Source organism: Falco peregrinus, chromosome 8, assembly GCF_023634155.1.
Source record: "Falco peregrinus isolate bFalPer1 chromosome 8, bFalPer1.pri, whole genome shotgun sequence".
Lineage (NCBI taxonomy): Eukaryota > Metazoa > Chordata > Aves > Falconiformes > Falconidae > Falco > Falco peregrinus.
The window spans coordinates 24,808,145-24,834,635 of NC_073728.1; the positions used below are offsets into that span (position 1 = coordinate 24,808,145).

General features: G+C 38.5%; 1 protein-coding gene across 1 annotated transcript in view; it reads left to right on the top strand.

The window, feature by feature from the left end:
• The window catches only part of DPP4 (dipeptidyl peptidase 4), a 41,058-nt gene that overhangs the window by 10,712 nt on the left and 3,855 nt on the right, over window positions 1–26,491 (top strand). Inside the window, exons 7-23 of the mRNA XM_055811996.1 lie at window positions 88–160; window positions 1,343–1,463; window positions 1,887–2,047; window positions 3,973–4,076; window positions 7,579–7,714; window positions 7,858–7,902; window positions 11,026–11,130; window positions 11,238–11,305; window positions 11,501–11,554; window positions 12,032–12,156; window positions 13,104–13,151; window positions 13,664–13,762; window positions 15,800–15,869; window positions 17,501–17,695; window positions 18,618–18,672; window positions 20,778–20,877; window positions 22,593–22,657. Of these exons, the coding sequence (XP_055667971.1) occupies window positions 88–160; window positions 1,343–1,463; window positions 1,887–2,047; window positions 3,973–4,076; window positions 7,579–7,714; window positions 7,858–7,902; window positions 11,026–11,130; window positions 11,238–11,305; window positions 11,501–11,554; window positions 12,032–12,156; window positions 13,104–13,151; window positions 13,664–13,762; window positions 15,800–15,869; window positions 17,501–17,695; window positions 18,618–18,672; window positions 20,778–20,877; window positions 22,593–22,657 (1,624 nt within the window). The remainder of the gene's footprint in view (window positions 1–87; window positions 161–1,342; window positions 1,464–1,886; window positions 2,048–3,972; window positions 4,077–7,578; window positions 7,715–7,857; window positions 7,903–11,025; window positions 11,131–11,237; window positions 11,306–11,500; window positions 11,555–12,031; window positions 12,157–13,103; window positions 13,152–13,663; window positions 13,763–15,799; window positions 15,870–17,500; window positions 17,696–18,617; window positions 18,673–20,777; window positions 20,878–22,592; window positions 22,658–26,491) is intronic.

Here is a 26,491-nt window from a genome sequence, read left to right on the forward strand (position 1 = left end):
TTTTTGCACGCAAGACATAGTTTTAACACTATTTTGAATGAAATGACATTTCAGTGATTTAGCTGCATTCTGGTTTTGTTTTTCCAGTGCTATCTTAGATGACGGACTACTACATAAAGATATACAGTATATATCCTGGTCACCTGTTGGTCACAAACTGGTTAGTAAAGATAAATGAAACATATAAACAGTCATTTTTTGTACACATGACATGGATGCTCATGTTGCTGTACCCTAGAGGTTTTGGGACTTTCTTACTGCTAGATAAAAGTAGCTGAACTAGCTTCCAAATTGGCTACTGTTGCTGGAAAGACTCCAGAACTCCTCTGTGTGTTTTGTTTTGTTCTTTAATGAAAATGTGTTCCCGAAAGTAAAGTAATAGTGATCCCAGAAGTCATGAAATGCACAAATGCACAGGAACTTCATGTTGTTACAGTTGCAGACAGTTGCTCACCCTTTTCAAAGGCAGCAGCATTACAATTGTCTACTTAATCATCACTGTGATTTTTATCTCCTAATTACACCATGATCAATGAAGTTTTATTTGATGGATGCATGTAACAGGGATTAGAGGATCAAAATCTCTCTTGTACTCTTTCCCCCTGCTATTTTCCTCCTCCTCTCCTCCTAATCCATTGCAGTGGTGACAACCACTGTGTCTGCAAGGCTTGTGCGTTCCCTATGGTGATCATTGGAAATGACCAAAGAACTATCACAGGAGAATGTGGTGTTTATTTATTCTTATTGCTTGTAGTGTAGCAATTATAGAGCCCAGCCACAGAAGCGAAGGATGTTGAAAAGAGCTTTCCACATCTCTGAGGGAAGCTGTGGAATAAAACTGTGTTGTTAAGTTGTTGGCAAGGAAAAACAGGGGTGACTAGAGAGGCAGGCAGGTGCCAAAAACTAGAGGAGTTCTGAGCACTACTGGAGAAATGCACCATCTTAGCAGCTCTATTGGCAATGCTGAGACCCCCATCGATGTCTTACCAAAGTAGATAGTTTTCTTTGAAAGGCAAATTAATGGAAAACAACTCCTAGTGAAGGAAGATAAACTTGTATCTCAGCAGAAAACAAATAGCAAGGTTTTCAAAACTTGATACGGTACTTATGTCATTCATCATAGTTGATTGTTTTTTTGCATCTAGGCCTGAAGTTAGGTTGCTACACATGATTTGTATGAGTGATTCAGGTTTGTTAAGCATCGGTGATGTTTTGGTGAAATATAGCTTTCAAAGACAATTTTTGTCATCTGGTGTAAAAAGTAAATTTCCCAGTAGATGAGGCAAAGAAAGGAAGTAGGATTTACTCTAATAATAATTGTAATCACGGTGATGTTTTGCAGGCATATGTTTGGAAGAATAATGTTTATATAAAAGCTTCACCAATGGCAGAATCTGTGCAAATCACTAAAAATGGAGAAGAAAATAAAATTTTCAATGGAATACCAGATTGGGTTTATGAAGGTAACTATGTCAAGCATATTTTACTTTGTATTACATTGTCAAAACTTTTTTCTATTGTAATTATTTTATTATAACTGTTATTTCTTATCATTAAGAAGTTCAAAATAATCCAAGTCTGTATTTTAATAGAAGCATGTATCCTTACCTGAGCTTAACACCTGGCTAGTGTGAGGATCTAAGAACAGAAATGAGTTCGCCTAACTGGCAGTACATCACTGGAAATCATAGTGCATGAATTGGTTTCATATGAATGATTACAAGAATTGATCTAATGTCTTATTTCAGAACCCCAATAAACAGTCTGCACTTCGGTATCTGAAATTAAATTTAAAAAAAAATCCTACTAAAAACAATGAGAACAGTAGCTAGGATAGAAGAACCTATTTATCAATTATAACTTAAACATATTTGCATCTCTTTCAGAGGAAATGTTTGGCACCCATTCTGCTCTGTGGTGGTCTCCAAATGGCAATTTTGTGGCATATGCAGCATTTAATGATACAGAAGTTCCTGTTATAGAGTATTCCTTTTACTCTGAAGACACCTTGCAGTATCCAAAGACAATTAGAATCCCATATCCTAAGGTTTGTGTTATTTGTTAATCATGGCTGTTCTGCAGTTTCATTAAGAGAGTAGTCTCATTTAATCAGTTTCTGCTAATGAAAATATTGTCTGTCTTTCCTCAACAGCTTGCTGTGATTACTCTTTCTGAAGTCAACAGCATCTGGCAATGTTAAAGTATTTGATTATCTCCAGGGGAAAGCAAAAAGGAAAAAAAATTATTTAAGGTTTTGTTGTTTCACCAGAAAATTTTGAGGTAGCAAGTAGATGTTGAGCCAAAAAAGCTTTTCAGAGTTGAAGTTGGTATAAAGCATTTGGAAGGTGTGCATTGTGTTTGGGTTGTGCATGGTCCATTGATAATGGAATCTTTTTCAACTAATGTAGCATTTTTAGTTGTTGCATACCCAATATAGGTATTGGGATGAAGGGGAGGAATTTGCTGATGGAGTTTCTTTGCCCCCACCAAAAGCTCTTTCAGTTTTAGCTATGAGAGTGAAGCCTTTAGTGCATACAGCTCCTTCTCCTCCCCCTTCCTCTCCACATGACTTTGTGCCCACTGCATGTGGCACAGTTGGCACTGGACTAGATGATGTGAGAGTCAGAGTCCAGTATGCACCAAACAGGTTCTTTCAGATACTCCACATGTGGAGGGTTTCGTGTTTAATACAGGATTTACCTGTGTGAAGTTATTTGACATTACAGAGGATTTTGAGTTAGCAGAGCAGTGCAGCAGTGCACTTAAGACACAAGTACAAATTACGCTTAGAGTACAGCAATCGCACTATACCGCTGAATCACAATACAAACGTGGTTCTCGTTGCTGTCTCCAGAATATGTTCGCTGCCACAATGCTGGGCATCCCCATTGCTGGGAAGGAATATGTGGGCTGAAACCATCTCCAGCACATCACTTCAGTTCTTTCTGTTCATTGTTTGGTTTTTATACTCTGTGTTGGGCTGAGACACCTATATCTTCCCCCCCCCCATCCCTGCTGGTCTGGCCCGCTCAGGAGGATAATTTCACTCTTCTGATTAACTGGGGCAGAACAGCTGATACAGCTGTCTGATTGCTCAACTGCTAGAGCTGTTTGTCTGGTTGAGAAGCTGCCCCCAGTCCTCTTTGTGTCGAGTTCAGCTTTCTCTGCAGCAGCTGTGGCCAGTCACTCCCTACACTTCCCAAAGCTTCAGGAGCACATGGCCTTTGCCTATCGCCTTGGAGCCACCCCCAAAAGGTCACTAATGCTCACAGTGAGCTGCTGGGCTCATTGGCAGCTGCAGGTGCTCTGCCCTGAGCATGGTGCCATGAGGAGATGTAGGTGTGGAATAAACTGCCAATTTAAATTGCACCTTCTATTACAAACTGCTTTTGTTTGGAATATTGCTGACTTCTGGAGGCAGGTCAACTACAGGTACCTAACCTTATGATGAGGATTTGGCTAGTTAACTTCTAGAGAAGAAGCCCTTACTGACACAGTTATATTGCTGTCAGTAGCGCTACTAAAATAGCGGGGTAAGTGCTGCAGTCACAGCTTTGGTGGTGGTATAGGCAGCTATTATACGATCATTTAATGTGAAGTGTCTGTTTCTGTGAAGTGCTTTTCTGTCTGTTAGCAATGGATTTGATTCACTGTTAGGTACTGTGTGTGGCACGTGGGACGAGATATGGTCAAATACTGCTTTGGGTACAGTGAGCCCTGTGTAGTTACGAACGTTTCTAAATGTAGTAGTCTTTCTTATCTAGAAACACATAACTAACACTTTCATAGGGAAAAAAAATACAAAGGATAATTTATGTATCAATCTTAAGAACTGCATTTAGGAACTTGTCTTTTTACGTGTTTGGAGTTGGCTGGTTCTACCTGTCTGTAGTAATTTCTTCATCTATAGTTTCACTTATTTCACCAAGAATATTCTCTCTTCAAAAATACAATGAAAAATTTTATTTTTAGGCAGGAGCTACAAATCCAACTGTGCAGTTCTTTATTGTGGATACCAAATTGCTTCCTACTATCCACTCTGCTGAAATTTCTCCACCTGCAGAAATAATATCAGGGTAAGAAATTTTGGTGAAATATTTGCTTGTTTCTTTTGGTGGGAGAGGAGGAGCTTTCATGTGTGACCACCCTATATTCAGTGTATATGGCAGTTTTTCCCAGTCATGCAGCTCTGGTAGCAACAAGATTTACCAGAGAAAATCTGCACAGAGATTATCCTCCTAGTGATTATATATAGATGGCATATTCCATGTATGTTATATTCAGAATGTGACAAGTTCTTGGCTCATCACATTCAGTGGAGTCTAACTATGGTGAAGTCATTTCACAGTACAACTTTAATATGAGCAAGTTTTGGTATAATCAAATTATAATATATGTATTCCAATTCCACTGGGGAGAAAAAACCCAAAGCCTTAATGGTAAGTGAAGATTTGATTTCATTGGAAGCAGACTCCTTGCTAAGGCAAGGTATCATGGCTGTCTTCAGATTTATACTTAAAATGTTTGTTTTCTTTGGAAACATGGTGAAAACCAGCACCTCTCACAGTAAATGGAAAATTTTATTTCTCAAAATGCCACTGGAAATGCACAACATGGTATAAACGTATTTTGTAAAGAGCAGCTAAATTGATTTAAAATGCATGCACACAGAATTTAGTATCCCAGATCTTGGGGTTTGTTTTTTTCTTTTTAACAGTATTGTGGAAATTTTTTAGAGGTTTGCACTTACAAGCATGATGGGTGTGGAAGCACAGGTTATACCGATAAACTTCAGAAAAAACAAAAGAGGTCTGTTAGCTAATGCATAAACCCAGCATTTTGTACGTGGTGGCCAAAAAACTGTAACTGGAATATCAGTGTTACTCTGTTTCAGTCTTCACCACAGTTTGACTAACATGTCTGTGTTAACAGAGATACGCAAGTTTTTTGTGAATGTGTTGTTCTTTATGCTTTCTCTACATACAGTAACACTGCTGTAGCTAGATGTTATATACTGTTGTGCACTGCTTTTCTCCAGAATTTCAGTGCCTTTTTTTCAGTTTTAAAAGCCCTTTATGTTGTGGCCAATCCGGCTAAGATCTCTGCTGTCTCAGAGTTACATTTTACCTTTTGTTACCACCTAATGAAAGCTGAACAATGCTGCTGTGTGACCTGGGGAGAATAACTATGATCTATCTCCATTCCAGCCTTGTACCCATCTGGCTAAGACAGGCTTGAGTTACATGGAGTTAATAATCCATTTTTGAATGAATGTAGCACTCTGTAAATCAGGATTAATACAAAGATAAAGTCTTGGATGAGTGCAAAGATGGAAACTTATTCTTTCTCCCAACAGCTGATGCAAATAATAGTTAAGCCTCAACATATGCATCCTGCAAACATTGTGGTGGCCAGAACAAGTCTTAGGGAATTTTGCAAGAGCAGAAAGTACACGAGTAGGAAAGGGCAAGGCATGTGTAATGTTGCTGTTGGGTAGTTTTGCTCTGCGAAGCACAAAGTAGTGAATATTTGCACAGTATGTCTATTTATACCACTATAAGACAGGAAAGGTTAATTTTTGTGGTGAAAAAGTCTATTTTTACTTCCTTGGAGCTAACTTCTGAGTAAAAAGAAGTTTGAACTGGTGTCATACTGCACCACCCCACCTGCCTGGGTGGGGATTTCAAGGGGCAGTGCCCCTGCAAATGGTTGTCTGTTGCAGCGCTATCCAGAGCTTGTTTGCACAGCAGCTGTACGGCCACATTTGAAGGCGACACAGTACACTTCTGTTTCAGAGGAAAAGTTTTATTATTTGTCAAGGAAAGCTGCCAAAATCTAGAATGGCGGTGCTTTGCCGCATAAGATGGTAGATGAAACCTGACATGTTTTGCACAAATGACCGGCGTGAAATCCATAGAGTGTTTAAACACCACTTTTAGCATCATGGGTATAGGGGACTCCTCTTGGCTAACAGGACGATGAAGGCAACGGATGCTTCTTGTCTGAAATGATCTGTCCTAAGGATATGTCATCTCCAGAGCAGAGAGCTCCAGACAGTGATTGTAGGAATAGCCCTTCTCAGCAGCAAATAAGGAAGGGAATGCAAAACTACTGTACTCTATGCGTGAGTTAATTGGAGTTTAGTTAACATTTCTCAAGCTGTTGGAAACTGCAGGTGCATTTTTAATCTGTATGATAACTGTAAAGTATTTTTTGTTATAATAATAGCATAATAAATAATAATTTTTTATTTTTTCCTTGTACTGTCCATCTTGTGTGATGGATGATTTAGTCTCTAGAATTGTTAACTTTGTTTCTTCAAAGTGAGAAAGTGAGAAAAAAACTGTGGGGCTAAATTCCTCGTCTGCAGAACCAGGGAGACCACTATTATAGGTACCTGAAAACCTGCAGTTTCTTTTTTTTTTTTTTTTTTTTTTTTTTTTTTCCAAACAAGCTTCTGCAGAGTGCTTTTCTAATATTGTTGGTCTAAAATATTCTGTTTGAAGCCAGTGAAAGTAGCAGTTAAATGACCTACCAACTTCCCAGTCAAATATGAATGCAAAAATAGAGCTTTTTCAAACATGATTTCTAAACTGCAATCTAGAAATAAACTTGAAAGTGGTCGGTAACCAGTTGGCATATATTTTTAATCCATCCACAATAATTGTAATGTTTTCCTTTTTCTTTCTTCTTTCTCCCTGCTCCCCACCAATGATCACGAAGATACTCTCATCACAAAACTTCCCACACATTTTTGTTAACTAACTTTGGGGAAAGAGGGAACATGAACTTGGAACTAAGTCAAATGTGCAAATTCCGGTTAAAAATGTATACTTGCCTTGGAGGGGAGGTTTGTTTTATTTTAGTTCATAAGGCTTCTAGGAGATAGGAGAGATCTAAAATAGGAAAAGACAAGTACATCTAACAGATCGTAAATGGTAAACAAAACCACGAAATTTTATGTGGTGCCTTTTTAAAATTAATATACAGGAATATTTATGAAAATTATATTTTCTTCAGATACTCCAATTCTTCATGTCAACTACTTGGTATTCTGAAGGTGAAAGTAAAATATTCTAATAGTAATATCTGTTCTTGTTATGATCTCTCCCTCTATTCTAAGTAATGGGCATAAGTACTAAATTGAACAAAGATATGTATCACTCAGAGAGTGCTTACAAGCAACCAACTTCATGCAGCTAAGGATAAAATTTTAAAAACATACAGCTTAATATTCAGAAGAATTTCCTCTAGATGCATACAGTGCAAGATTTATGAACAGTCTGAAGCAGCCATTATTTTATGCATTATAGTGACCTGGCTGTTAGAATTTAATTGCAGTCTTTCTAGAATTTGTATGTACAAATCATCTAATTCTTTATTGTATGAATGAAGATAACCAAGGCATCTATTAGCAGCAAAAACAATTGACAGAAAAAAGGCTCAGATAGGTTTGCATCATTGTTTATTGTTGAAGAGTAGATTGAACTGAAAATAGCCAGATGAGTCCTGTTTAATGAATTGCTGAATGCTATTACAGAGAGTATTTTAAATACCTAGTGCTGTTGCTGTTTTCAGGGATCATTATTTGAGTGTTGTAACATGGGTGACAGATGAAAGGATCTGTCTGCAGTGGCTCAGAAGAATTCAGAATTTTTCAGTCCTCACGGTCTGCGACTTTGAAAGTACTACCGGAAATTGGTTATGTCCACAGGTAAGAAAAATCAGTTGGGAGAGTCGCAATGCTCAATAAGTGAAACTAGAAAGGAGTATCTCTGTATGTTTATCTTTGTAGAAACATAGGCTGATGTAAAATAAACATAATTGTTGTGGGATTGTTTGTTTTTTCTTTCTTAGGAAAAACAACTTAAGGAAGAAAGTAAAACTGGCTGGATTGGCAGAGTGAGTGTTCAATTTCTAAAACTGCTGCATGCTAAATAACACTGATAATTAGGAAAATTTCATGTGAGCCTCTCACTGGTTGCAATGCCTCTTGTGTGCAGGTCTGATCCATTCACTTGTTGCATTTTACAGGTGTAGGAGAAAAATGGTCTCAAATGGAGCTGCTATGCCACCTTGCTCCTAGCTTTAAGCTTTTGCAGGTATGGCATTCTGAACTCCTAGGCTGGGCTGACAGTGCAGCATGGGCTGGAGCTGTAACTGTGTCCTCTGTGACCCCGTGCATCATGTTCAGCTTGCCAAAAATCAAAGTGCTCCTTCCAGACTCCTTTTTAATTCTGACTACTGCTTTGGTAGCGGTAGGTAGGGGAGTGCAGGAGCCAGGATTCAGAATTCCCTTTGTTCTGGGGGAGTTGTCAGCTATGCTGGTTTGGCTGCTCTCCAGTCTTCCTGCCACCTCCAGAATGATCTAGGGGATAAAATGTATTAAGAAGTGTATCCTATAACCTTTGAATTGTACTGGAGGAAAGGCACAGAGGAAAAAAGTAATTTTTAGTATTTCAGGTCGTAACAAACCATTCCAGGTTCTCTTTTTTTTTATTATTTATTTAGTTATTCCCCACACACACCTGAAATATCCATTGAAGAGAACTGGGGATAAGATGCATATAGCTGACCAGATAAAAATTTTCATATGCTTCTACCAAACTAATCGCTACTGTCTGAATGATGCTTTCCAAGCTGCCTCTCAGTCCTTTTGTACATGGTAGAGAGTAGGCACCTAATGAACTACACAGAAGATCTGGGGGAAGTGAAGCAGAGATGCAAAAGTTCAGACTTGGAGGGAGAAATGAGTTTCAGAGTTTTTGATGAGAACACAGAGTACACTTTCCACTCCCGCATTTTCCACACACTGATTATGCTTTAGTCACTAATTCACTTTTGAAGTCAAAAATGAAAGTTTAAAGAAATGCAAAGAGGGAGGCAACAGCAGGGATGAAATCATCCACAGTATGAAGATGAGAGATCAACCCACCTGCTGTCAAATTTGATATGGAAAGGAAGGCCTTAACGCTGACACATTTTGCTTCTCTGCAGCAAAGGCTTCACAATTAGACAATGTGATGATCAAGCTGCAGACTTTGTAAACAGTTGTGCAAAATGAGAGGGCAAAATGCAAGTCTGTGCCATTAAACTAGGTTGTTGGTTTTTTGTTTCTTTTAAAGAGACAACCCACATCTTAGGAGCTGTTGGATGAAAAAGATAATTTCACTGTATGATTCTTGGATTTGAGAAGGGATTGGAAAGTAGGGAGGATTGAAGAGAGGATAGGAGAAGTATATATATTCCTTTTTTATATTCTCATCTAATTCAGAATGATAAAATGACATTTGACTGATATGGGATATATATTTTTATATATACATATGAGATGTATGTATACACATATATAGGTATATACAATTCATATAAGTGTATATGCAAGCTTAAGTAAACTATATATGTGTGTAAAATAAAGACATATCGTTCTCTCTTTGTATACCTCTCTTGTGGGTTTTTTTTTTTCTTATTATCAAAATTGGAGATTAAATTATACTTAATCTAAGAATGCTTAGAACAGCCTGTGTTTCTGCATGAGGCTTCCAGGTCATGAGCTAAGTTAGAGCTTGCCAGTTGAGTTGAAGGGAAGTCACACTTTGAAAAAGCAAGACTGTGATAAGGGAGAAGCTAGCAAAATATTTGCCAGGTTATTTTTTTGCAAAAATCCTGCTAGGGAAGAAGGAGAGATTATCTGGAGCACATGGGTTAGGAAGACTTGAGGTCTGTCATTGCTTGCTGAGTGACTGGAGGCGAGTCGCTTCATCTTTCTGTTTCACTTTCCCTTTCAACAACAGGTATATTATCTAAGAGGTAATTCCATTGTGTCAGTTGCCTAATTAACATTTAGATGTTCTGGACATGTATCACAGAAATAATTTTTATTACATTCAGCTCAATTTCATTCCTCTGTTTTTCTCTTTACCATGTGGAGGACATCCAAGTGACAGTCAGCAGAAGGAATCCATTCATTTCCATCACTTCCAATTGGTAAATAGGAGAGGCTGGAGCACCTCTGCTATGAAGACAGGTTGAGATAGTTGGGGTTGTTCAGCCTGGAGGGGAGAAGACTTTGGGAAGACCTTATAGCAACCTTCAGTACCTAAACAGGGCCTACAAGAAAGCTGGAGAGGGACTTTTTACAAGGACATGTAGTGACAGAACAAGGGGTAATGGCTTTAAGCTGAAAAAGGATAGATTTAGATTAGATATTAGGAAAAAAGTCTTTACTGTGAGCATGGTGAGGCACTGGAACAGGTGCCCAGAGAAGCTGTGGATGCCCCATCCCTGGAAGTGTTCAAGGCCAGGCTGGATGGGGCTTTGAGCAACCTGGTCTAGTGGAAGGTGTCCCTGCCCATGACAAGGGGTTTGGAACTAGGTGGTCTTTAAGGTCTCTTCCAACCCAAACCATTCTATGATTCTGTGATAAATGGATAGTTCCTTCATGAAAATGTAATTTGATTTGGGTTCTCTGGCATTCTGTAATCACCTACTTACTAGCAAAATTTCCCCTTGGAAAGCAGCTTGTTTTCTTTGAATAAAGGGAGACACTTTTCACTGTCAAGCTTAAAAGAAAAAAATCAATTAATTTGTTCACAAATACATGTTAAAATGAAAAATTGAAGGAAAGCTTGTATTTGCAATGTTTACATTGCTACAGGTTACAGCTGCATGTTTGCATTGGACAGGATAAAACAGTGACTTTAAAAGCAGATGCACATATTGTTTCCTAAAATGGTAGGAAAGTAGGAACACCTGTAGGACTTCAAACTGAAGGGAGGTAAGAGGGAATGTCAACCATTACCAGGGCTCAGGAAGTTCTGCTGCTTAAGGAGCAGTATTTTAAGCATGTTTAGTCTTAGGGTAATGGCTACAGGTTCTACCTACTACTAAGTCAGCAGGCAAAAAATTGTGCAGTATGTTCAGTGATTGTTTTAGGTATTGAAACTTTTGTTTAGAAATATCAAAACCTAAATTTATCGTTTTGGAGCTTTGTTTGCTTTAAAAGACGTCTCTCTTGTGTTCAAGTTTCAGCCATCTGTCCCTCACTTTGCACCCGACAATGCTACGTACTACAAAGTCTTCAGTGACGCAGTAGGTTACAAGCACATCCATTACATAAATGGCTCACAAGTAAGTAGTAAGGTGTAGGACAGTCACTGCTAACTCCTGTTTTCTCATGGTGATTGAGGAGCTTCACATTCTACTTTTTGCCTTGCCTCTCCCATCTCTCCTCTCAGGCTCCAGTACCTATTACTGCAGGAAAATGGGAAGTAATCAGCATAGAAGCTGTAACCAATAACTTTTTGTAAGTATTGTCATTAAGCTATTGGTTCCTGTCAGGAGGGCTTGTAACAAGGGTCTAAGCAAGCAGGGAGGGAGAACAGCAGTGAAGGTGTCATTTAACTCATTAAAAATGTGATCTAAACATGTAAAATAAGCCTTTAAATATTGTAACATACTGCAGATACTTTACCAAAAGTGGTATGTTTTGCTTTTATAGGTACTACATTAGTAATGAAAATGGTGGAATGCCAGGAGGAAGAAATCTTTATAAGTAAGATTTTTTTTTTTTTTCTACAATATGAGTAAAGTAGTTGTTAATGAACAAGAAACTTTAAGGAAAAACATTGCAAAATAACAGATGAGGATGCTCACAGTCTAATGTTGGACCCTGTATAGGATATTCAATGAAAATCAGTGTAGGAGTATAAACTGTAAAAATAACTCAATTTACAGAAAAATATTTTAGTTAATAAGGGAAAATTGTGAAAAGAAACAACTAATACTCAAGCAACAAACCCCTAAAGAAAACCCCTCGTGCCTTTTTTGCTATTATTATAATTCCAATATTAATTGAACTCAAAAGTTTAAAGTCTGTTTTCTCTAATTTTTACATCAGTAAGGGCTTTACTACTGAATTTTAATATACTTAATTCGGTTATCTTATTTAAAAAGCATACATTTGTGTAGCAGAGCTTAAAAAAAAAAAAAAAGTCTTTGATCTCTGAAATGAAACTCGTCTACTTTGCAGAGTGCTCTTGGAAAGCAGTCCAAATTCTGCTAGATGCGTTAGCTGTGATCTGAATCAAGAAAGATGCCAGTATTATTCTGTGTCCTTCAGCAAAGATGCACAGTATTATCAACTAAATTGTCGTGGTGAGTATATCCAGAACTAATTGACATAAACATGACTCACTGATTAGTTGAGTGGGGAAGTTCAGTTTGTCAAGATCTTGATATGCACTGCGTAACAATGATATGTGTTGATATCATTGGATAAATGTATTGGAAGCAGAAAAACATACCCCCTTCCTAGGCTAAAAAGCACCTTGACAAAAATTACAAAGATAAAATGAGATAGTTCTGTCTGTCAGAGGACCTCAAAGAGGTGCAAAACGCTCCTGTCTGCTGTGCATGTCCTCAAGATCTGCATAGGAGCTCTGTCTGTAGAAGGAATTTGGAGGATCTGGGAGCAAGACGAGCAATAAGCTGGATGAAGAGAAGTGTTCTGTGGGGGGGGAATAAAATTAAGATATATAGTGCCATTTAAAAAAATTCAAGCAGTGCGACTGTAGTCTGTCTCTGATGTGCAAATGCTTGTGCTAAATAGTACAAGGGATAAGTTAATCGAAGGGCGAGAAACATAGTATCTTCTCTAAAATTTGCCTTAAAATGAAATGTATGTTGTTGTTTTAAGATGCCGAGATCTTCCTTGATCTATGGGCTTAGAAGGACAAACGGACATCAGAGGGAATTGTACTGTCAGGTTGTAAAAATGGTTGTTTGAAGATGACTGCTGTTGTCTCTGTGACAAGACTTACTGATTTCCACACCATGGTCTACAACCAATGGGTAGCCTTTGCTAAAGAGTGGAAGTTTAACTCTTCAGTACTTTACAATCATGTGGTTCACCTGCGAGACAGTCTGAATATTATATGCAATCCTGTGGCTTGAGTTTGGGCCATACTAACTTAAAATCCAGCTTGTGCAGACTGGAGGGAAACAACTTCTGAGCTTTTATGATTCACCTACTTCCAGTTACTTTACGAGGGTTGTGTTTTGAGACAGCATGCAAACGTGAAGGTATGGTGCTCTGTTAACAGGTCCTGGCCTGCCCATATCTACTTTGCACAGAAGCAGTGATGATAAAGGTATGGGATTGTCTTAAAATATAATTGCGGTGCGCCAGAACATGGCACTGTAAATTTATTTTAATTTTGTTCTCATTGCTTAGTATAATAATTAAAATGTCAGTTATAAAGGGTAAATTTAATTTCAGATAATGACTCTAGCATAGTTAACCAGAAGAATAAATTATATAGCTTGGCATATGTTTACGCATAGTTTATTTAATATTATTTTATATTGTGCTAGAAAACAGTGAGTAATGTATGACTTTTCTACTGGATAATTGTTCAGTTTTTCTGAAATTACATTTAGATGAAAAACAGGGAAACCAGCTTTCTGGTTACTAAATTACTGAAGGAAAACTGTATTGTAAACATTACATCTGAGAGGAAAAACAAAAACTGCAGTACACTAAGACTGCAGTGTAGGTTGCCATCATCTCAGAATGAATTTTTTAAGTGGCTCATAATTAAGGAGCAATGCATTTGAAAATAATGTATTTAATCTTTGACTCTTACTAACTTTTGTTATTTAGTCCTCAGATACTTGGAAAATAACACTGAACTGGAAAATTCATTGAAAGATATTCAGATGCCTTCAAAAAAATTTGGCTCCATTATTGTAGGTGGATACAGTAAGTTCAAAACCATGTTTTACCTTTCTTTACCTCTTTCACCAAGTGCTTCAAGGTCTTCTGCGAAAAGCAGGACAGAAAAGATGGGTGCAGTGGGGATTATTGTAGTTACTCAGCACTTAGAGGCAAGACAAGATTTTAATTTTTTTTAACATCTCCAAACATTCTGTGTTTTTTTCTGAAGTCCCAAAATATTACCTAAAATAAGCTTTTTCCCTAGTGTTATATCTTGATGTTTTCATGATGAAGTGGCTTAGCTCCTTTTTCCTTGATAATTACCTGAAAAACAGAAGTCCCTAACACCGCATTAAATAAATAAGAGGAACTGGTGTGGGGCAGAAGGCTCCTAAGCACTGTTGAATTTAAATTAAATTATAAATTCAGGTAGGTCTTTGTTCACAGGTACGAGTCCCTTTGGTTTGTGTTAGCAGGTTGTGAATTGGGACAGTGGAGGAGAAGTTCTTATCAAAAAATGGACACAATCTAAATGGAAAAGCTCGCAAAATCATTTAGGCTACATTTCAAGAAGATCACCTTGGACTTTGTGTAGGGAAATATTTGTATTGAAAACGTTCTTAAAAGCATGTTCACGCTCCAAGACTACATTAACCTCTGAATACAAACTAGAACAATCTCCTAGAAAATGAACTGCTAATGCTTTGCTCGTGGTGCTCCTCTGAATTTGCATGTCTGGGTACAGGAGCTTTCTTGGTGTGCTCCTAGGCTGAGGAACATCAGATGGACTGGCAGCGGGAGGCCTGGCACCTGTCTAAACTGTTCTTGCTCCAGCCTTTGCTACTAACTTTTCTCTTCATGACAAACTTCCTCCTGACAAAATGAATGAATATTCTTAATGGAATTATGTTTTACAAACTGTATTGAGTTCTGTCAGTCATTGTTAACTGTTCTTTTTGATGCCTCTCTCCTTCCACTGTTACTTAGATAATAACTGTCTTTATCTTTGTGTTTTCTGTCTTTTATTGCTGTCACATTTTTACTAGGGCTAAAGATGAAATCTTCCAGGCAAGATGGAGGTTTCAAGATGCTCTTCGTGCTATCAGTTGTATATTGATTTTTATATTCCTCTTTGTTCTTACTACTTCATCTCTTCAGGGTAAAGGCTTTTGGGTAAGGGGAATCTATTTTTAATGTCACAAATAAAAGAAATAAATCCGTTTATGTAGTCCTACATCAAGTTCCAGGCCTGCTCACAAATCTGTGTGTTATCAAAGAAGAAATCTGTTCCCATGACTATAGAGTACGCAAAAAATTAAAATTAGTGTTTTCATGTGTTCAGTTGAGATTGTTAATTTTTCAGTCTTTTAATGTCTTGCATGTTCACATCTGGACAAATTTCTGTAAGACTTGCACTTGGCTATTACTGCAGTGCAATCCATCAGCCTTGCATCATGCTTCCTTTGCAGTGTCAGTTCTTTTAAAATTCGTAAGCGGATCAGTTTGTAAAACTTACATGGGGTGCTTTTAAAATGTTCAGCTAACTCGTAGCCGACTTGGGTGGAAAGAGTAACATGGATGGAACCAGAATCAGTGTTGCTTGAAAAATGATAGATATTTGGATATGTTTCCGGAATGCTCTACATGCCATCATGCAAAGCCTGTCTGGCAGGTTCAAAATATTTAAAACTTCTTTTTTAGGGGCTGGGAGAGATATTTGGGTAGAGAAACACTTGAGCTAGGGTCAGTTTTACTACTATAGAGACTTACCAGGTTTTGCATGTAAGCTTATAATGTAGAGTAATGTTACAAGACAGAATGTTGAGTCCCCAGATTTTATTATTGTAGACATTCCAGTTCCAGACTTTCTGCTATTTTAGCTGTAAAACGGTTTTTTTATTATTATTATTTATATTAGCTAAGAACACTTACCTATATATATGCATATATATAAGGACAGTTCAGATGAAACTACTTTTTAATTTATAAGGGGTAACTCAAATGTGCTCTTACATGAATTGCAGTGCATGTCAAATTATTTCATTGGAGAACTGACCTAAGTCAAACTCTTCTCACTTTTAGACCTGTGGTACCAAATGATATTGCCTCCCCATTTTGATTCATCAAAGAAGTACCCTCTGCTCCTTGATGTGTAAGTCTTCAAGTTACATGGCAATGTTGTGTTAATAATCACTTTCATCTACTTCAAATGCTCCTAATAAGTTTGGGAAAGACAAAACTGGCTTATTTTCTAATTACTACTTGAAGTAGTTTTAAGAGGGAATGAAAAAAAATTAGGTGTATCCCAATTTGTGATAGATTCCTGTACGGTAAGGTGATGTAATGCTTAACAAGCATCTATTTGGCTGGTGGCGGTGAGGCAGATATATTCTGTGTCTGATTTACAAGCCCAGGGTGTTAGTGTTAGCTTACCTCCTTCTCTGCTCTAAGAGTTCATTAGGAATAACATTTAATGAAATTACATTCCAGAATGAAACTTTGAATAAGCTGTGTATCCTAAAGCTGAAGTAGTGAGTGTGATGTGGCATTTTCTCGGTGCTATTTGGCTGCCAGCTGGTGTTGGCAAACTGCATCTTGTGGTCAGGAGTGCGTTTGCTTGTTTTTTCATAAATTCAAGACTGTGAGCACGTGCTGTTTGGTCCATTCTTCCTCAGGCACTTCTGTTCATGCTGATATTTTTTTTTTTCTAACTAGAAATTACTGAAATTTAACTGTTCATCAAAATAGAAATGTTAACCTTTTACTCTTTTTATGAAAAGCTGACTCCACAAGGAAACCAGCTTTTAACTGTTGCATTTTTATATGACATAATTTGGTAGCACTGTAATACTTTTTGATATGCCTCACTTTAATGGGCAGTCGGTGCTCTTTACTTCTTAAGGCTTATTTTGGTTTTTATTCTATTTTTATTGACTTACCTGGGTGTTTGTCAGGATCACCTCTGCTTCATGGTGATCTCTGTATCAGAAATTCTTTCTGAAGAATAAGGATCCATAGCATATGGAAACAAAGTCTGATATAGAGAATTCCTAATAATTTTTTTCTTTGCTTTTAAATCTGATAAAAATGGGTTGTAAAGCCATAAGAGCCACTCTTGCATTTCTTACTCTCTTGACAGTGGCTAGAGAAGTGCACTGCAAACAGAATTTTGCATCCAGGCACTCACAGAGTGTGATTTCATAATGTTCAACTGCTTCCAAATACTTTAAAATAAAAAGCTATGATTACAGTTTTGCTTGCTTTTTTTCAGCCTGCACAAGAAATAGTTTAGACTGTAGGGAATACTGATGAGACACTAAAAATGCAGGAAAAGATCTTTATCATTTTCCCAAATGAAGGCTATTTGTTGATTTCAGACTTTAACCAAATAAATTAGGGGTAAATGGAACAGAAGTAGTTAAAGAGCATTGCTTTGAAACTCAGATGACTAGATACGCCAACAGGAAAAAGAATTTGATTCGAATTTCTGATAAGCTACTTAAATTCAAAATAAGTATCTTATTAGAGCAGAAAGCAATAAAACAAAATCCAGTCTGCTTGCTTGATTAACATAACACTTGACATCCTAAAAAAACATGTTGCTTTTAGTGTCCAGGCAAAGCAGCAGTTTGGAGTTAGTGATGCTTTTCTTGTTTGCTCAGTTTAATTTAAAAGTTTTTCCTTCTTTAGCGGCTGAAAATTATCAGTAATAATTGTATTTTAAATGCTGGATGAGAGTACATGGAGAGTAAATGCCTGAATTCTGTGGCACTTTTCACCCAGGTATGCAGGACCGTGTAGTCAGAAAGTAGATAAAGTCTTCCAGATCAGCTGGGCTACTTACCTTGCAAGCACAGAGCAGATCATTGTGGCCAGCTTCGATGGCAGAGGAAGTGGATACCAAGGGGATCAAATCATGCATGCAATAAACCGAAGGCTGGGAACATATGAAGTGGAAGATCAGATAGCAGCAGCCAGGTGAGCTACAGTGAAATGGTCGACACCTGCTCCTTCTTCTCTGTGTTTCTTGTGCAGTTGAAGGTTTTGAATTGTCATCTTGAAATTACTGGCAAAAACATAACTAAATTTTCCATTAATTTTGCATGCTGAAGTGTGTCATTTATGGGACAACCATCATTGTATGCTTAAAAAGAATGAAGAGAATGCTGTAATACAAATCTACCGTATTTCTGGTTTTATAGAGATGATAGCTGTCAGATTAGTAGAAGAGCATGCTACTAAGTCACTTGGAGCTGGAGGTTTTACTCCAAGCTTGTTGCAAGTTTTCGTTGTGACAGTGTTATTTGTATGAACTGCTCAGCCTTTGCCTCATACTTCATGTTCATCACTTGATTTATGCTTGTAGAACCTCACTAAACCAAACGATGTCAGTATGAATCTCTCAGAATCACAAAGAAGTGATACAGGTTTTGCTTTTTAGGTTTTTAAAATGTTGAGGAATTTGAAAAAATAGCATCTCAGAATCCGTTTGTGGTTTTGTTTTTTTTTTAACCCCCTGACTGAATTTACGGGTATTGGCCTGTCCCTTACTGCTGCAATTTGAGTGTTGCTCCTCTTTTAAAAAAAAAAAATAAAAATTAAAATGGCAAAGGCAGGTGGTGAAGTCTGACCTAATACAATACAAATGTCAGTGAATGTGGTTTGAGTGAGGGCTTTTACAGAGCATCCAGGTTTTGTCTTTTCACATGCACAGATGTTTTCCTGAATTTCTGAGACACATGTGCCTAAATCGTATGTTTTCATATACAGTCACTGTGATGAAGTGGGAAATACTGATTTGTACAACAGAAAGAGGCAGACATAATGGCAAATAGGCACATCTGTATAATGGCAGATACCTGCAATCCATTAAGCATTTAATTATTCTGTTTGCTTTTAGAACATTCTCTGAAATGAGCTTTGTTGATAAGGACAGAATCGCTATCTGGGGCTGGGTAAGTACTCAAAGTTTGGTGGGCGTGTTATTTCAGTGTAACAACTATTTGTTGTGCTGCCGTGTGTGTGAGGTGCTGGAGTACTTGGTGTAAGGCACCTTTGGGGTCATGGCACAGTGCAGTAACTGCTGATGAAGTGCATCTTAAAAGTGCCTGTATATGTTGTCCCTTTGCAACTGTTCAGGAGCCTTTGAAACAGAAATTAGGACTACTAGAGATACTAAAAACAATTTAAAGGGATACTGCCAAGTTCCTGTGTACAAGATGAACCAATATTTAAAAAAAAAAATCCAAGTATATATTCACTAGTGTGTCTTTATATTATTCTAATTATCTATTCTAATAGATATTAACTATCTAATATTCTAATATTGAATTATTCTAATTTTAAAAAAAAAGTAAAATTACATATGAACCAGCTGCATGGCATGGTTGTCATGTTTTTGCTAGCAGCCTGAAAATATCTAAATCTGCTATATTGTTGTGCTTGGCTGTATTTTATTTCAGCAGTACTTCCAAACAGAGGCCAGATTTCTCTGACTTGATGTGTCTTTAAAACCTGTCACAGTAGAGGGGAGTGTTTAATAGCATATACATACCCACCCCCTCAGCTGCAAGGCTAAGTGCATATGTAGTGTTAGCCATATCTATTTGATTCAAACTATCTCTCTGTCCCAGGCTGCCGTGTCACTGCTTTTATCTGGTGTCACAGGTATTCTTGCGTGCTCTGTTTAAGCATATTATGTTTAAGTATATGCAGGATCGCATGCAGGATCTTGAATTAAATTGCTAGCTGAAATTTGGTCACTGCTGGTGACAGGCACCAGTGAATAAATTGCTTGATGGCAAGATGATGATGGTGGTGCCTTTAGTGGCTTTCCTTGGGATAAACATCTCTGTTGTATCAAGTCAAGTGTAGCAAGTGTAGCAGTATTAACTTTAGTGGGAGGGAACTGCTTTTTGCAGAAATGGAGGACGTAATGCGTTCCCATCTTACTTTTAATGAGCCTCGGGATGAATAGTTGGAGAGCTCTTTGGAGCTAGGTTGGGGTTATGCATCCTGGATACTGAACCTGTGGGCAAACAGATTTTTTTTTTTTTTTTTATCTCTTGAGTTTTCAGATTGTCAGCCTGTCACTACATACGTTAATTTTGTTTCCATAGGTTCAGCAGTCATACCTTTACTGTGGCCAGGTTAGGCAACATATTTGTATGTGTGTTTAATTACTAAGTACACGCATTACTTTGCCGATCTCATCGGGAGGGCCTAAGTGTTGAATTTGGAGCAAACATGGAAGGGCTTTGAGCTGTGATACAGTTTCATTTGCCTGCAATCTGGTTTCAGGATGGGAATGAGATCCAGAAATTGCTCCTCTTTTTGGATGTGGGTGGGCTCATTTTCCCAAATAACCCCTTCAAACTATAGTGAGGGCAGTTGTTTGGGCGGTCGGTGACACTGTTTAGGTATCTTGCTGCCTGGATGCTCAAGTGTGTCAGATATTTACTCATCTGTGTTATCGGGCTAGGCTGCGAAGGATTTTTTCCCTGTGCATAGCAAGGAGCGTGTTGCTGCACAGTTCCTCCCACAGACTCAGCAGAAGATCCTTCGCTCCCCAGTCACAGTCTTGCTCTTGACGCTTTGGAGGAGACTTAGCAAGTGAGCTGCCGTAGGCCTGCTCTGAGGGAGTTGTAAATTTTCGGGTGCCCTGGTGCAACTACTCATCAGGCGTGTTGTGGGCCCCAGCTCTGCTTCCACCCACGCCCCCAGCACGGAGAGGGACACAGCGGTTCAGCAGTGTCTTGTTTCCTGTCTTTCGCTGCTGCCTACGGTGCTACCAAACACTGTCATCCTTCGCTGAGTCACAGTTCAGCAGCGCTCGCGCCCTTTTTCCCCAACAAGTTCTCATTCATCAGTGCCACAGCTGCCACGCACTGTTTGATGCCTGTTTCCCCAACGGAGCAGGCTGGGTGAGATCTGACCCAAATTCAGAATGGAGTTCATTAATATGAAAAACACTGAGCCTATAAAAGTCTGATGAACCGTTTAGCAGATGGGCCCCATCCTTTTCTTTCCGACTAAAATAACAGCAATGTTTTCTTCTCAGTCGTATGGGGGATATGTGACCTCCATGGTGCTTGGCTCTGGAAGCGGCGTGTTCAAGTGTGGAATAGCGGTTGCCCCCGTGTCACGTTGGCAATATTATGGTATGTGATGGCTTCCTTGTTACAAGGATTCCCATATGTCTTGCAGTGCACATGCTGCAAAGTGTTGATTCATAGTGCAGAACTTTGATTATCTACTAGATGCCATGTAAATGTCACTTGGTCTGTTTTTATGAACTCGTGGGTACTCTGTTTCAGAATTAAACCAATTCCCTAAATCTTACTTCCCATTTTAAAAAGTCAGATCCACAATTCCAGGTAATGTCTTTAACCATTAACGAGGGGTAAATTATTGTAGTATTTGTATTTGTACTATTACTGTAATGTGTCTGTGTTTGCTTTCCAAAGCTGCCACATGTTCTGAGACCGATCTTGCATGTCAGAAATCCATTGCTATTAAACATTGTTTCTTCAAAATGCTACTTCACTTATAAGAATGAACTGCTAGGCTTCGCGTCAAACTTGCATTGTAATTTTCTCTCTCAAAGTAAAAGATTAGGATTTGAATTGCCTTTGTTTTGTTTTTCCTTTTAGAGTATAAAATTTTGATTTTATAAATCTAATTAATCTTAGGAATAGCCTGATGTGAGGAAAACCTGAACAAGCAGACGAGTCTGTACGTGCTTCTTATTGTGTAAGATTGTAGTTGCTTGAGGCTGTAAATACAGTTACAGGGGCCCTCCTCCCAGGTTAAAAAAATTATACACAGTTAAAACTAGAATTCGTGCTGATACAATGTTACCACATTTTGACATTTTCCCGGTTTCAATTTGTCCAAAAACACTCAAGGGACAGCTTTTCCTAGCACACCTCTGCCAGGAGGCAGAGGCGTAATTTATCATTCTGTAACTAGCACAGGGGCTGTATAATAGCATATTATGTGTTGTGGCTCATTCAACAGATCAAACCATGCTGCCAGGTATTAGCAGCAGTCTGTTGAGGACATAGGGATGTTTTCATAATGTTTTAGACATGAGTATTACATTATGGCAGGAAATACTTTTTTTAATGATGATGACGATCTCTAAAATTCCACTTTTAGATGATTAGATAAAGGAAAGGGTTATGGAGGCATGCATACTCAACATTACAAAGAACACCCAAACAACCCCACAGTGTGACAACACTGATGAGAAGTCAAATGGGCATTAGAATGCAGCAACAGAGAATTGATCTGTATGGCTTAAAATAAAGCAGCAAATCTGCAAAAAAGGTAATATGTTACCGTGCTGAAAAATCTGTGGAAAATCAGAGATACTTAATTTTTACTGTATATAACATAGATCCAAGCAGAGTCCTAATCTACTACTACATTTTCATTTGACAGATTATTAGTAATAAACATTTAGATAGAATTGCTAAGATTTTTTTTAAATGCTAGTCATTTGCTGCAAGATTTTCAGTAATTTTATTTGGATTACTGAAAGAATAACAATAAGGTAACATTGACACAAAGTACTTTATTAATATTCAGCATTCAGGTGGCCATGGCAACAAGAAGATTAAATATTCTGAATAATGATGGTTACCTACACGCCTCATTGTGGAAAACCTGTTTCTAATCTTTTTTTTTTTTTCTTTTTTCTTTTTTTTGGTGGTTTTTTTTTTTTTTGGGGGGGGGGGGGGATGTTTGATTTGGGGCTTTTTGTTAATATCCAGTATGCATTTTTATTATTGTTTGTGTCAGCAGGTAAAATTTCTGGTAGACAGACTGAAAATTAAGCAGCAGTTTCTGATTTTCTTTTTCATAATTACAGATTCAATATACACGGAGCGATACATGGGCCTTCCTATAGCAAGTGACAATCTGAACAACTATAATGTAAGAAAGAAATCACTTTATTTCATGTTTTGAAGTGTGTTGTTTCTTTTCTAAATCACTCTGTTTTTCTGTATACAGTCTAGTTCCTTCACCCTAGGAAGAAATAAGTTTGTTTGTTCTTTCCAGCTATAACTGTTGCATTGTGCTTGCTGAGACTGTAGTCTCATGCATTTGGATTTGCATGAGGCAGTTACTCCTTGCTGTATGGTGTGGGTTTTCTGTTGTTTGTTTGATGTGTTGTGGTTTTCTTTTTTTTTTTACATTCAGTTCCATTTGGCTACTTTGCAGACTGTAAAACAAGCTGTAAAAACTGTTTTATTTTAATCACCGAGAAAAAAATTTGTTTTAAAAATGAATATGCTCGTGGGCAAACTATACTTTATCTTAAAAAAACATTTCCACCAAAACAAATGTACTCCAGTCCTTTCTGAAATATAATTTTAAAAAAAAAAAAGGGTATTGTGTGGACTTTCTTGTTTCAGGAATCTGCCAGCTTTTTTCAGGGAAATCAAAATCTCCTAAATATTGGGAAACTTTGACAGGTAGGCAAGTCGGTCTTTACTGTCATCATATCAAACAAATTGCAGACCAACTGAGAGCCAGCAGTGTTGGGGATGGAATTTTGGCCCCATCTCCATGAACACAGGGTGTTCAAGGTTTGGTCTAAAATGACTAATGTTGCCCAGCAGTGAGGGAATTTCCAGGTGTTCTAATGGGAGCAAAATAGCTGTAGGTCTTCTGTCCTCATTATGGCATCATTAATTGCTTGACTTGCTCTTCCATGTGCCAGCTGCTTTTTGTTGACTCAGAGGCTTTTTGAAGTCACAGGTAGCTGGGCACAGGGCAGAGCAGCCCAAGCCCTCTGTAAGGTTTAGTTAAATTTCAGACCTAGGTGGGAATACCATGGCTGTTGGAGAACTGTGAGGGATTGGGGTGGTGCTTTTTGCCCTCATTATTGGGGTGTTTCACAGAGGTGTTCAGCCATAGTGATGCCGCAACCAAACGTGGGTGTTAGAGGAAGAGATGGGGCGTTGTCTGTTTTGGGTTGGTAAATAGGTGAGAAGACAGTTTAGCACTGATTGTGTCTTGATGCATTAAATGTCGTGGGGGAGAAGAAAGGGTGGGGGTTGTTGCGTTGATGTAAAAATACGGTAAAACATATAAATACACACATATATGGACAGAAACGTCTGTTTTGACTTATCGCTACAGTAATCTAGTTTTGCAACTGACGTTCTGGTCAAAACTGAGGACAATGGTAGTGACTGCTGGAAGACTTGGTACTGTCTGTGCCTCTTCTAGCCAGCGAGCTGCTCAGGCCCACTGGGGACTGACCAGCAGCCTGCAGCCGCCTGCCTGCCTTGTTCCAAAAGCGTTTCTTTAAGGCAGTGGGAACAGTAGGAGGTCTGCGAGGTAGCAGTGTAAATAGAAGTTATTGTCGTCGTGCAGAACGAACGTTAACGCTCTGGGTGCACAAAGTCATTCACCAGCTTCACGGCACAGATGGCAACAGAGGACTGTTTAATCCTTTCAAGCCAGGAGTCGGATTTTCTTGGCATAGTATTCATTGCTGGCAATGGCCACGTTGAAACTGCCAGTATCAAAGAGCTAAAGGTTTCAAATGTGTTACTCAGAGGACTAATTGGGGAGAATGGTGGCTAGATGGAGGAGGGGTAATTGCACAGATCAGATTGTCACACTTCACTGCTGCTTCTAGAGATAGGAAAATGCAACTTGAGTCCTTATTTGTTGTTGAAAGCCCCAAATAATGTATTACTTGGAATTTATTTTTCCATATAAACCTGGAGGGGTGGGGTAGCTCAAGAAATGAGTTGCTTTTCATGTAGCATTAATGGAAGGGTTGTGGGATTTTGTTGTTGCTGAAGACCTTTACTGACTTTAGCCCAGCACGTTCCTGGCTTACAGCCCCTTTGTTCAATGTCCCAGTCGCAATAGCCAGCCTCCTGGCCCCTCGTCGCTGATGAGAGCTGTTTTCTGAACCGAGTATTTTTTAGCAAGTAAATGCAAAACATGCACGGAAAGCTCTCCTAGCTGAAGCTGTTAAAGCATTTTTGAACTGTTAACTTGGTACTGTCAGGTTTGCACGCTGCATCATATATTCTCTATCCTACTGCATCCACTGTAAAGCTGGCTTGAAAAGTGAAAGGTTGCATAAACTCTGTACCGAGCGCCCTAATTCAAAAGAAATGAGACTGTGTACACACCTGCTTAGAAAAGATGCGTGCTGCTAACGCACAGAGTATTAATGAATGGGAATATATAGTCTCAAGAAACTAGTTGTGGTAAGCGGGGTACACCCTACCTTTGCATTACTGTGACAGTAGGTTTCACTTTATTGAAAGAGGAGAGTCTGACGTTTTAAATACTCTTTGTCAAGAGTCAAGTCTGAAGGATGACTCATACTAAGTAGGCTAATAGGTGTGATCGGTGCCTTTTAAGGTAATTGTGGACAAATAAACATTAGAGCTTTGTCAAAGAAGGGAGCAAGCGTGGGTGGAGCTCCCATAAAATTCCGTAGGGATCCTAGGCAGAATGGCAAGGGAGCTGTCTGCCCGGGAAGAAATGTCCCTGATGTAAAAGACTGGAGACTAAATGAGGGCAGAGCTTGGGAGGTCAGATGCAGTAGCCATGTAAAACATACCGAAGAGACTGTTCAACTTGTGAGAAGATTATTTTGCAGTTCGCTCTGAATTTGATATGCTTTTGGCAAGTGTTTGAAACAGTCATAGATTTGGCAATCTTTTTCTAGCAGATTTGAAATGTTCAGTCCTTAAGAACTGCTGCATCATTAGGTTATGCAAAACAGGGTACAATTTTGTAAATATGCCATCTTGTACTGATTTGACATTTGTTCTATTATCTGAGAATATGCTAAAGGGAGAGAGACCTTCAGTTTCAGCCAAACCTTAACTTGTTTGTGGAGTGCTGATAAAATGTTGACTGCTGTGTGATCTTTAGAAAAGCCAATTACACTCAGCAGGGCCTAATTCTTAGTACTTGTACACGTTACCTTTTGAGAACCTTTGTCCCGGCGGTGCAACTGTGAAACAGAAGGGCTAAATGAAGTTGTATTTATTTGCTGTCCACTTGAGGTTTGTTCAGCTGATTGCAGCTGTCTGTTGCTTTGTGCTGTAACTGTGCCTGACTTGAGGCTGCTCCCTATCTTGCAGCCACCTTCTTTGGCAGCAGTGGTGTCCTTAAAGCACGTTTTCGGGAAGGGACTCTTCCTGTTGAGTATGGGTACAGCAAGTGAGACATCACTGGCAAGTGATAAAAAACCTGAGAAAGTATTTCTCATGTGTGTTCCTTCTGTCTGAAGTATTTTACAAATAGCTTGATTTTGTTTAATGCTTGGAGAGGAAAAATAGTGACATCCTTTTTCTAAAACTGCTTTTGGGAAGTCTAGTTCTCAGAAGTGTAGTTCAAGTCAGGCTTCCACTTGCAGAAGGTTTGCTGTCCCTTAAGCCAGCACTGATTTGCTGGAAGAAAGCTTATAAAGCCGCGCTATCAAGTTTCCCTCTCCACATGTGGAAAACGATTCACTGAAAGGATACTGCTTGATTTTTTTTTTTTTTATTATTTTTTTTTTAATATCACTAGGCCATTACTTTCTGAATCATTCTTTTGATCAGCTGCTGTACCAGTGCTCCTCACTGAATCTAAGCCCTCCCTGCAGGTTTTGGTGCACTCATAACTATCTGTTCTTATTCTATGATACCAACTCATTTCAAATGGATAGTGTCATGCTTCCAGTGTGCATGGATATCCATATGTTCAATGGGATCTCTGGTGCTCTGCAGCCTCTCACTATCA